Genomic DNA, 12,844 nt, shown 5'->3' with positions numbered 1-12,844 from the left:
TCCTCATGCTACATAAACTTGAAATTGATTGTTCAAGAGAAATTTCAGAACCCTTGACGTTGGAATAAATGTATACACTCCCAAGGTACCTACTAGTACTTGTCTAGGTGGGGGAAAAATATGTGTATGTTTGCAAAATAAGATGAGTTTTATTACTTTATAGACAAACCTTGCAGATGAAAAATATACTCCTATCATGGAACTCTTTATAAGCAAACGTCTGAATATAAGTAGAATTTCTGCCTCGTCCTTTCTAAGCCTGTTGAGAAATCTGAATTTCTAACAATGACTTATTGCTTTAAAAAAAAATAGTGATGTTTACTGTGTAAAAAGTAGATGCCTCAGTTTATCTTCACTTTTTCCTGATTAGTTTTGTTACTCTATTCAATTTTTATCTCAGTGTATCTATCTTTGTTCACACTGAGATTCTCAAAATGTGTTTTTTCATTGTAAAATTATCAAACTGTTGAACCAAGTTAGAAAATAATGTCTAAGCTGAAGGCTATTACTTATTCTATATTGTTTCAAGCTCTTTATTGTTCACATTAGTAATCCTCAGATGCCTTTTTTTTTTAAAGTGGGACCCTAATATCTTAGTAAATAAGAGCATCAAATTTAAAGAGAAGTCTCAAAGATTTTGTAAAAATAAATACCTTCAATTTTGGAGTTTCTATTATATTTTCATTTTTACTAATAAAATCTTTAAAAATAGAGTTCAGCCAAAGTGCTGGATCCTGTTTCTCTAATGTAGAAACTTCCAGGTAGACTCACCAGCCAAGCATGGGGGATGGAGCTGATGTGTCCTGCTTGATTAGGGCTTTTCCAAATTCATTTCACCACATTCGTCTTTATCCAAGTCATCCAGGCCCCTATTTCTTCATTGCTGAGTTGAAATAATAAAGGTAAAGAGAAGCATGGAAAGCAGAGAAAATTGTTATCCTTCTGCAAAGAGGCTAAGACAGCTAAATTGTGACATAATTTAAACTGTTCAAATTTGACAAGTTTGACTGGAAAATTATGAGACCTGTGTAATTAGAGATCAAAATGGCCACTAGTTTACAGTTTAAAGAGTCATAGAGTGGCGTTTTTAACCACAGACTGATAGAATATGGTTTTGTTCTGCCCAATAGTAACTATTGCACAAATGACTATTGTTTTGCAGTTTGGTGATTTAAATGCCGTGTCTCCTGGAAATCTGGATAAAGGTAAAAATAAAAAATAATGTACCTTTTTAAGAACTTTTTTTTTTACTGACAAATTCTCATAGAGGAAAATACAGTATATGTTTACAACACTCTGATTTTGTGGAAGTGGCATAAAAACCCTAAACAAAGATGACACTCATGTCTTTTCATTATTTTTTCATTTTTCTTCATCCCTGTACCTTCTACATGTGAGATACATTAAATGCAGATAATTGAATTTAAATGTAGTTATAAACTCTTTACACTTTTTGCCTGAATTTCATTACAAGTGACAAGAAGTTATTTCTGACCATTGCTAGAATCCTGGAGAGAAGTGATAAAATTGGATGAGACATTTTCATTCAAGGCCCACCAGGCAAGAAAAAAGATTCCTCAGCCCACCTATTTCACCAATTCATACTTTGCTGTAGATAAAGAACTCAGAGATAGGAATGAGGTTTACTATAAATGCAAGATTAGTAGTGGTGTAGATGAAGAAGGTAACACATATATCTCTGAAATTTTAATACCAGCATTGTCACTAATATGCAGTATAATATGATAACATGATCAACAAAATTACACAGTAAAAAGCAAGATGGACTTAGCAGGAGATAGACTAGGGATAGAACACACAAGTCTTACCCACCTTTATAAACAGAGCACAAACAAAACAATACTGATAAAAACACCAGTACAATTTTTAAAAACAAGTAAATTTTCTGTTAAACACTGCAGGAAACAGGGCTCTTTCTATTAAAAGGTGGTGGAGAGAGAGAGGTTTCTTGAGGTTTTAAGGAGTTGTTATGGTTATTGGCTATCAGAGACAGGTACAGAATGCACATAGACTGGGGAGAGCTACGCACTTAACCCTTCCAGGCCAGAGCCATTGGGGAAAATGAGGTAAAAGGAAGTACTTGGGGAGTCTGCAAAGAGGTGCAGTGCTGTTCTCCAGAGCATGCTATATTAAGGTACTCAGTACACTAGAAACGCAAGGAGATTTGAAAATTAAGGCCAAGAAAAATTGTTGCTACAAATATATACCCTATAGGATTAACCAAATAACCCTCAGAAAAATAAGTCAGTGATGATATTAATTAGTAATTTTAGAGCAAGAGAGGTGGTAACTGAAACTCATGTCCAACATAAAGCAACACTGATAATATACTCACACCAAAGCTTCATAACCCAAATTCAGGAATTTCATCATGGGGTGCCCAGAGTTCGGTAAAGTTTTACTACTCAGTCAGAGACTGAGTTCCAGCCAGGCTTCTTCACACCATACTGAACCACATGGTTTTCTGTAAACTCCTGTAGCTCCTAATTTTAGTTTTTATGTACCAAATTTCCATAACCTGAAGTAGATTCCTAGGAAGTGTCTTTGAGTTTTTAATAGAAGCATAAAATGTCTGCAGAATTACATTCCTTTGTCCTTAGGACCTGGAGAATGGGCTGGCTTTTATAAGTTGCTTTGTAGGCTCTCCAAAGGAAACCTGTCACCCAGAGACAGATCTAAGCAAAACCTACCTGGAACATTTAAATTTGTCCAATATGTTACCTCACTGCCCTTTCCATCCACAACAAAATAGATAGAAGGACTTTCCTCACTTTGTCTCTACTGCCCTCCTGCTTGAAAATGATTTTTTGTCTTTTCAGTGCTGCCCCTTTTATTATTTTGACACTAATTTCTTAGGCACAGGGAAGTATGTGAACAGGTAGCAGAGAAGCAGTATGACTTGTCCTCACCTGCTGGATGTGGCGGTGCTGGTCCCATTTACCCCCCGACCTCTCGATGCCTCTTGATATAGAGTCATATGGGCATACTCAGGGCCTAAAGATTGAATGTGAAATCCTAGGAGTTTCTGTGGGCTTCTCCCACAAAATGAGAATTCTTGTCCTTGATAATAAAAGAGATATTTGCTCCATATAAAAATTTCAAGTACTACAGAGAATTAGTAACTATAGAAAGTGAAGCTTTATCATCACAACCCTAAGAGACTGCCACCATGAAGAGTTTGTGTTAAGATCCTTCCAGACATTTTTGTTTTATGTATAAACACATGCAACACCAAAATGTATCATGCAAACATGTTTCAAGCATACCCTCTTGATGAAGCAAATGTCTACAAAAGATATCCCTCTCTCTGTAACCCCCAACCCTTTGAATATACTTGTTCTGACACACTGTAATATTATCATTAAGTTCATTTTCCAGAGGCAAAAAGGTAACTAGATAAAGTAGGCAGGCCAAGATATCTTTTGCCTCATCTAAGAGGACTTCTTTGTTTTATTGGTCATTAATGCATGACACACATTTGTAGCCAATGTATGTTAATCTCCACTTGTTTAATCACAAATTGCCATTTCTCAGACCTTGCTCCCGGTGGCTGTACACTGTACAACCTTATAGGTAAGGCCTTTACTTCTCGCTGCTTTCTTCTAGAAGCATCTTAGCCCCAATCATAATGAAATAAAAGTCAAAGGGCCTTATTTATAGAGACAACTGCATTGGCCGAGATTTTTGCTGTGGGTGTCTACCAGCTGTAAAGCTGCAGTCTTACTGCTTGCAAAGAATCCAACTTAATCTGACCAAAGAGATACTTCTTGTATACTCACTGTATGTGATATGCCATAGAATAATAGAGAATGGAGACCTGACTCTGTTTATACAAGCCACTGTAATTATTCCTCTTGAAGAGGTATTCTGAGGAGACTCTCACACAGTAGTAAAGCTGTATATGTGCATTTTCTCTCTGTACTGTACTTTTCAATTTTAACAGTGCATGCTGGAAAAAATTAAATGGCATTCCCTTATAATGATGCTTTAGTTAATATAAAATGTATTACAATTTGGGGGTAACAGTGACTATGTAACACATTTAATTTCCAGAAATGAATACCAGCTATTAATAGTGTCAGTTGCCAAGGATGGAAATACATTGCACATTTTTAATCTGATACTACTGTCTCAGTTTTAATAATTTTTATAATAAAAATTAAGGGTTTATTTTATACTGTGACCATCTACAACATTGATGAGTGCCAAAAGGTCTCTAGAGCAGCCTCTGTTTATACATGCAGTAGTAATATTATCAACATAGGTCTCACCCACATTAACGTTAGCATAGATAAAATTTATATTTAGTGTAGAATTTTAAAGGAAACAAACCAAAACTTTTTTTATGTTTGCATTTTCAGCTCAGTACATTTCCCAGAAGCCAAAGTGACTATTTTATTATAACACAAATTATGCCATTATTTAATATAAACACCAAGGGAGATTCCAAAGTTCTTTTTTAAAAACTTAGTGAAGTATCAATCACAAATTGCCAAAAATAAATTTTCCTTGCTATGTTTGAAAGAATTATAGATGCCTAAATATAGCATTTGAGGAGAGCTAAGATGTTTGCTTTCTTAATGTGCTATATATTAAAGTGTTTCTAAAGCACATGTTGATGCTATTTTCTAATTTGTCTTCTGATAATAGTCTTGATATTATTTGTTTGTGCAGATGAAGGCAGTGAAGTAGAAAGTGAAATGGATGAAGAACTGGATGACTCTTCAGAGCCTCAAGCCAAAAGAGAGAAAACAGAGCTAAGCCAGGCATTTCCAGTGGGCTGCATGCAGCCTGTTCTCGAGACTGGCGTGCAACCAAGCCTCCTGAATCCAATTCACAGCGAGCACATTGTTACAAGTACTCAGACTATAAGACAGTGCAGCGCTACAGGAAATACCTACACTGCAGTCTAAAGAATATTAAAGTGTATTTTTCCAGCTTACATAACCCCTGTTGATATTGGGCTTAAGTTGAAAATTTAATAAGCCTGAAGGTCGACTGTTGTCAAATTCTATCTGTGCTGAACATTAACTTTTTGGAGTTGTGAAATGGAATGGGTGTATGTATTTTGGCAGGTCGTTTTATTTTTAACGTAAGCAAATTATTTGCCTCTTAATAATGAATTTTTTTCCTTAGTTTCAGGTGTCAAGAAGGATTTTTACAACACTTAATGTCAATGTTTTGTTTTCTTAAAAAGTAATTTACATTTTTTTGTAGCTTAAAATATTTTATTGTTGATTGTTAGTCTGGGTGTATGATTTCATGTGTAAGTTTTTTAATTAGATGCACTTCTGTGAAATATCAAAAGAAATGAATTTTTTTGATTTACACTGGAGGCATGCCCATTTGGCAGCAGATGCATCAAATTTGCTTTTGAAAGGTGCTTTTCATTGGACAGAACCATAAGACACTATTTTGATAACATTTTGAGTACGGAGAGAGAATACAGAGCATTTTTATTATAGTGCTAGAGGGTTTGGAAGGTCATCTATTTTTCTCTGAGGAAAAATTGAGCTGTGCATTTATCAGTTCAGAGTAAATGACAGAATTGCAAGAGATTATGCTAATATGTACATAATTTGTGTACATAATTATTAAACGATGTTAACAATGCAAGCTTCCGTTAAACATTGAATTTTAACTATTATTTGCATACCAATTCCTCCGTTTAAAGACTACTGATTCTGTATTTGGGACCACTGCACAGATGCATTCTGCTGTTAAGTGGGGGCTGTTAGAGTTAGATACTGAAGCAGAAAAAAAATGACTTGACTTTTTTTTTAAGTGTACATGCTACTTATGCTGAGCTGGACATACAGGAAACCATTCCATTTGGATGACTTTCTTTTATTCCAGGTCTTTTTCCTAATAGTAGTTCAATATGCTGCTATTATAAAAGAAAATGTATAGAATGCAAGGAATGTAGCAACCTACATAACATTATTTCCTTCAAAACTATTTCCTGGTTTCTAAAATATGTGGATTTAAATTGTAAACAGAACCTGAAGGCAGTGTAACTGGCACACCTCACTGTTACTTATCCCCGATTCTGTAGGATTTGGATAGGTGGCTGGATGGACCATTGCCATTGAAGAATGTACATCAGGGATCATCGTACCTCGGCTATTACATGGTGCCTTAAAACAGAACTGAAGCTAAGGTTTAGTAAGGTTTATTTTGTTCATGTGAATAACTCTTCAATCCATTTGACAAAGTGTGCCTGTCATTTTCAGATTCCCGAAGTAAGGACAGGTGACATGTTCTTCAAAGGAAATTTAGGGAAAACAAAGCAAAACAAAAAGACAAAAATCAATTTCCCCCTTTGAGTGACCGTGAATCTATTTTTTATTCTTAGAGCTGCATATTTGCTTAAGGGTGTGGAATAGCAGGCTAGTTTTAATACCAACTTGTTACATAAAGTCATATATGTTTTAGACCATTCTTACCTAGTTACTGTTTTAGAAAGTTAACAAAGTAAGCAGATACTTATCGAAGTGCATCTTTTCAGTCTAAATGTTTGTCTGTGTGTCTAGGTGCCGGTGTGTGTGTCCACGTGCACACATGAGTGCCCATGGGGCAGGAGTCTGCTACAAAGTCAGAAGGTGAGATCCTAGAGAGTTACACCCAGCCCTATTTTAATTTGCATGAAAACCCAAGGTTCTTTTAAGCCCTCAAATGATTAAAACACAAAAAGGCACATCTGTTCATTTAAATAGTTGTAAAATACTAATCAGCAAAAATAGAGAATAAAGCCAAGAAAAAAAGCACAAATTGATTCACAGATTATTAATGAGGCCTGTATTAAACCCAAGATGTTTATCTTTCCAGTTGTATTGGGGCAGGGGGGTGGGGGGGTGGAAAGAAGAGGTGAGCTAGTCTGTAAAGTTAGAAATACCAAATGGCTTATCGGGTAATACACGGTATATTTAAGCTGTTGTTGCTTGATTGCCTCAGACTACTCAAATAACATGAACAACATTTCTTAAGTAAAATTTAAATCTTTAGATGTAATTTTGAAAACTGATCCAAATTTTTTATATACAACTCATCTATTTGAAAGTCTTCACTAGCATAGTAGCATCGCCATCATCTAAATATCATTTAAATTGCCGTACCTCTTTATCTTCCCAAAAAGACAATGGATTTGTACCAAAACACACACAAAAAAGCAGACAAAACATGGTAAGCTGCAAAGGATCATGTATCTACTTTATTGTGCATAGGAAGTGTTTATAGGCAAAATTAAAATCAAAAATTGAAAAGATACTCTTCATTCTGGCTCTCCTTTCTGAATGTTTTCAGTTTCCTGTCTCTACCCACCATCCCTTGAATGATACTATGTATTGGACCAAATGTATTTTACTGGTTTAATTTTGTTTATTGAATGACTTTAAATGTATTTATTATCATTGTTTCCTTTAATTTAATGTTGGATATATTTGTATCATTAGAGGAATCTGATAATGATGGGCAAATTTAGATTGATGAGACTTAGGGACTGGGGATGCTCCAGGATTCAACATTTCTTCCAATTGTTCATGGTTTGTTCTAAATTAGGACAGATTAAGAACTAATAAACATTATCACATTTGAACTTGATTCAATAAAAATATTCTCATCTCCTTTATGAATATTTAGGCATATTCTTTGTGACTACTGTAAATAGTTTGGACCAAAACATAAAAGCAGACCTATGGTTTATGTTACTTCCAGTTATTTGTAGTTTACAGTAAAACATGAACACACATACACACAAACATTTTCATCAATTTAGAATTTGAATCGTGAAATATATGAGAAAATAAAAACATACATTTGAACAAATTAAGCAATGACATTTATTGCATTTATTTCCATTTTTCCCTTTTTTCATTCATTGAAACTAGGTTTTCTAAATAGTATTAGACCGTAACACTCTAAGATTTATTCACAAATGATACAAGTACACATTTTAAGGACTTCTTTGTATTTCTTGCAATTATAACCAATCACTAGTCATGAAATATTATTGTATAAATCAAGTGCTACACTTTCAGTGAGGAAGAAGGTTAAGGAAGTTATGTTGACCATTTTTAAGTTTCAGAAAAGACATTTTCATATGATAGGATTGAGTATCATGGGTATAGTTTGATCTTGACATATACTTTGAAAATCATACCCAAAAGATTTGCATTCATGAAACCAGTGAACAATAGGGTGGAATGGATGAACCATTTCCTTGGAAGACAGGGCCCAATTTTCAATTTTTTCTTTGGCTATCAAGTTGCTAGTCACTTATTCAGGATTTTCATCCAAACTGTGTTTGGACTGACTGTGTAAGTCTTACTGCCTTTTCAGAAATCTGCTTTCCTTTTTGTGATTTTTCTTGTACTGTATAGCACGGTTTATGCACCTCTCTTTAGATGGTGTACTTTAAAAACAAAAGTAAAATTTAGAAAATGGTTTTAACACTGCATACCTGAAATTAATAGTGTGCAACATTGACTGCCTTTGATTTCTAGTAGACAAGTAAAAATGAATACGTTCTTGTAGAATGCTGTAAAAGTCATTCAGGAATGAATGCGGTTTTAGTGCCGTAATCATGAATCTTTTTATATGAATGCACTGTCTAAAAGTGCTAAATGCATTTTCAAATTTTTAAAAATTCCTCAGATATATTTGAAATGTCTAAAATAATGCTGTGCTTGAAACATTAGTGTAAAAGAAAAAAGTGTGTCACTGTGATGTTGGTCCTCCCTGTGTGGACAGAAGTAGAAAGTAAAAACTTGGCAATTCACCTTTGTGTACAATTTGAGGCAGTGGTTATATATAATGAATTGACCTTTATTATAACCCCTCTGCACACACATTCTTGGTGAGAAAATAACAGCCACCCACAAATTAAGATCAGAACTTTTGTGATCTGTATGAATCACACTAGAACATGGGGGAGGAGGATTGGCGTGCAGTGCTATTGAAAATTGGGCTTGTTAGATCAGAACAACCTCCATGTATATGGTTAGAACAAATCAATTAATGGAATCCTAGTATTTCTGCAAGTTTGGTGATTTTTAAAAACTGGAATAGAAGCATTAATTCAGTGCTTAGTTCTAGTATTAGAAAACCCCTTTGATGTAATGCCTTGTATTAACCCTTTGAGCATTGTAAGATATACAATGGGGGACAAAAGCCTTTCAGATCATTTATTTAGACTTAGACCGGTAAAGTATACTCTATATCCAAATGTCTAATTATGCTGTTTTTTTAAAGGGGGGGTAGGAAGAGAAAGTGTTTCCACGCCGAACACTTGCATTTTATATACAACTCTTAATTTTTCTTCAAGAGGGCTTGATATATTTATTCCCAAATATTCACTGCCATCTAAGTAAGTGTACTGTTTACAGAAAGAAAAAAAAAGAATCAAACTTTTCTAGCATCACACCATAGTCTCTAGAAAAGGAGGACAAATACATGGGCCTGGATAGACCCATGTCATAACTGATTTCTGCACATTGAAGGTACCTAGATTGCCTTTAAAAGGTATAAAGAAAGGGTTAAGTTTCTTTATTTTCTTTTTTTCCCAAAACAAAACAAAAGATCTCATTTATTTAGCTTTAGAAAATACAAGTGTAAGTGAAGCCTTAGGAAGAAACGAGTTCGAGTGGATTAAGAGAATGTGAACTCTTTGGGGCAGTTAGGCTATTTGGAGTTAGATCGCTCATAAAATATTGTTTGGGAATTTCGCCCAGGGCATAATTTTATCTATGCTCCAAAACTTTAATACTTTGTCAAAAAATTATATATAGACAGAATGGAGAGCAAAGCACTTGATTTTAAGCTCATTGTCAGGAGATGCTATGACTACTGCTTCTGGTATCTCTAAATGTCAGTCTGCTTACACCATTGCTGATTTTGTTCAAGGGAATCTCTTCATGCACTTGATTCCCTCTGTTCCCTGTGTGATCGAACATGAAAGCAGTGTTGTCTGCAGATGTGCTTGTGCTGCCCTAGCTGGGCGCAAATAAGAGTGTAACCTATTCTGATGTCTGGTGAAAGGACATCCAAAGCATAGTGCAAGTATGCCGTAAACGTTGCTTTTTAGGCAGTTTAGGAAGTCAAACCATGCAAATTACTCATGTGTTAACATGCAATACTCAAAGGGTTTTAATTTAACTCTCTTCTTTTGAATTCTTCATGATGATTTACTGTAAATGCTTCTCAGTTTGCATGCCTTGATCATTGCTGCTAGTGATTTTATGTGCCAGTAGACCTGAGTTTAGTTTACCAATTTTACTTAAATAGTAAAAGCCACTTACAAAGTGACTGCCTAGGATTTTTTTTCCCTTTCCTTTAAAATAATTGATAACATGGTTTTTTTTTTCTTAAGAAAAATGTGTTTTGTCTCTTATTTGATTCTGATTTGATTCTTTTCCCCCCGTCTTTCCTTTGTTTTTTTAAATAAATTATGATGTTGGGATTGGAAGCCCTGAGTAATGAAATCTTTGGTAAGAATTGTTTATGTAGCTCAATAATGAGGACAACAAATCATTTTTAGAAGAATTTTGATTCTGGGGAGGAAAGAAAATATTAAAACTCCCATTGACTGTTGATAACAAAGTAAATTTTTCCTTCAGTAAATTAGTATTTTTGAAGAAACAATAGCCTTGTTTTAACCTGTTAAACACAATTTTAAATGATCCAATAAAGAAGCTACTGAATTGTATTCATTTAAAAAGCATCTTTTGTACCAAAGCAAATTTTTTTCTCTGCTCATCTCCATCATCAATTTGGACCTATGGTGGTGACCAATGCGTTGGTTACAGAAACTTTAAGTGAGTGCCTTGAGAAAACTCGGAAATTTGTGCCTGAGGTGGTAAACTTTTAATTAGGTTAATTGTAGTGCTTACCAATCAGTAACTCCACTATCACTCAGGGCTTTCGTACCTTCTAGGTAAAACTTCTTTCATTGTGTTTTTTTAAGATACTGTATTTTTTTTTAAGTGCCATCATTTAAATTTCACTTAGTAAGTGGCCGATTACATTATTCAGTCCCACAAGCACAGAAACATAGCAACACTAGGAGATATTTGAACATTTATTTTACAATCGACTGAATATATTATGTAAATGAGGTAAGCAACTTTTGTAGAGATTGTATGTGTGAGATAATGTAATGTTCTTTTCCAGTTTTTGGACTACAGTTGAATAAACTTTTTAATTATTTAAAAACATCTTTACTGAATAACATGTGATGGTTTTTTGTATAATGTATTTGATTTTGTAAATACGTATTTCCTGATGTGATTTTTGTGAGAAATGCTAAATCTTTTAGTATATCATGTCCTCTCAAAATTGGCAGGAGCTAAATAATAGTTTGTGGGCGATTTGTATTGTGTACTGTACAATAACTGGGGAACTTTTATAATTATAAAAATATATATTAACTTTTAGTGTGTTGTTTAAACAAATGACTGGAACATACTAAAGATATTAGTAGGATTTTTCTGAATATTTCAGACTTGAACTCAGGCTAGCTTTCTTGTGTTTTTCAAAACAAAATGGTGTCTTGTCTTTTAAAATCAATAAATTTGTTTCCTTGTTACAAATACATTGGAAATGGCTTGGTTTTTTCCCCTCAAATCACTGCCTGAAAGCTGATAATACAGTACCTCATCTGGAGGGTAGTATCTGTCATCCATTAACTTAGAAACAAAATTAAGTTGTTTTCCTTTTTTGTGTCAAATGAAATTGGCAATATTTACATGTGAACAGCACAAAAAGAGAAAATTATAAGCCCAGCAGGGTACAAATCTTACCCTCAAAGGAAATTAATGATTGAGTGCTATTTAATTTCAGAAGCTGTCACATTTCCATTGTAAATCCAGATTTTTGGATGTTCATAATCTGTTTGTTTTATGTCACTTCACATTGATTTTAGCACTCAAGTTCCTTTCTTACATTGAACTTGCTTATTAAAATTTATTTTAACACACTTAAGATATGCTGCCAGTTTTTTTCTTTAAATATCTACAGGGAAATTCACTTTTTGGTGTACAATCCTATGAGTATTGACAGACACATACAATCATGTAACCACCACCCTAATCAAGTTTAAAATGATTTACCTAGCAGACATTTAATTTTCTTTCAAATCCCAATATATATAGGGCCTTCTCTTAGAAATTTACATGGGGTTTCTTTAAAAGAAAGAAATACAAGGCAGAAATACCCTTTTGAGACTCTCTAGCATGATACTTCCAAGATCGCTCTGTAAAGTTATCTCTAAAACTACACTATTGCCAGGTACAGTGGCTTACGCCTGTAATCCCAGCGCTTTGGGAGGCCAAGGCAGGCGGATCACGAGATCAGGAGTTTGAGACCAACCTGGCCAATGTGGTGAAACCCCTGTCTACTAAAATTACAAAAATTAGCCAGGCATGGTGGCACATGCCTGTAGTTCCAGCTACTCGGAAAGCTGAGGCAGGAGAATCACTCGAACCCACAAGCCAGAGGTTGCAGTGAGCTTAGATTGTACCAATGCACTCCAGCCTGGGCGACAGACAGAGCAAGACTCCATTTCAAAAAAAAAAAAAAAACTACCCTATTGGCTTAGCCCATGGAAACACCAAATTCATTCCAACTTGCATTGATCTTTGAGCCAGTAGCTTAGAAATGTATCCAAATAATGTAATTTAATAAATAAACGGTAGGCAAAATTATAGCTAATAGTAGAAACAATACTAAACTAGAAAGAAAAATAATCTGACCAATATGGGCATTTTTATGTCGCAGCCGTTGCCACTTTTTAGATATTTGGAATTTCCATGCAAAATGAAGAGTTCCC

General features: G+C 34.5%; 1 protein-coding gene across 41 annotated transcripts in view; it reads left to right on the top strand.

Annotated features, from left to right (window-relative positions):
• Nucleotides 1–11,606, top strand: part of RFX3 (regulatory factor X3) — a 304,192-nt gene extending 292,586 nt beyond the window's left edge. For all 41 annotated transcript variants that reach the window (XM_078368376.1, XM_078368367.1, XM_078368342.1 and 38 more), the window contains 2 exons: nucleotides 1,163–1,205; nucleotides 4,696–11,606. In XM_078368376.1, the coding sequence (XP_078224502.1) occupies nucleotides 1,163–1,205; nucleotides 4,696–4,934 (282 nt within the window). In that variant the 3' untranslated portion in view covers nucleotides 4,935–11,606. The remainder of the gene's footprint in view (nucleotides 1–1,162; nucleotides 1,206–4,695) is intronic.
• Nucleotides 11,607–12,844: the final 1,238 nt, after the last annotated feature.

The sequence above is a fragment of the Callithrix jacchus genome, chromosome 1 (assembly GCF_049354715.1).
Source record: "Callithrix jacchus isolate 240 chromosome 1, calJac240_pri, whole genome shotgun sequence".
Taxonomy (NCBI): domain Eukaryota; kingdom Metazoa; phylum Chordata; class Mammalia; order Primates; family Cebidae; genus Callithrix; species Callithrix jacchus.
This window is presented reverse-complemented; position numbering and strand designations above follow the sequence as displayed.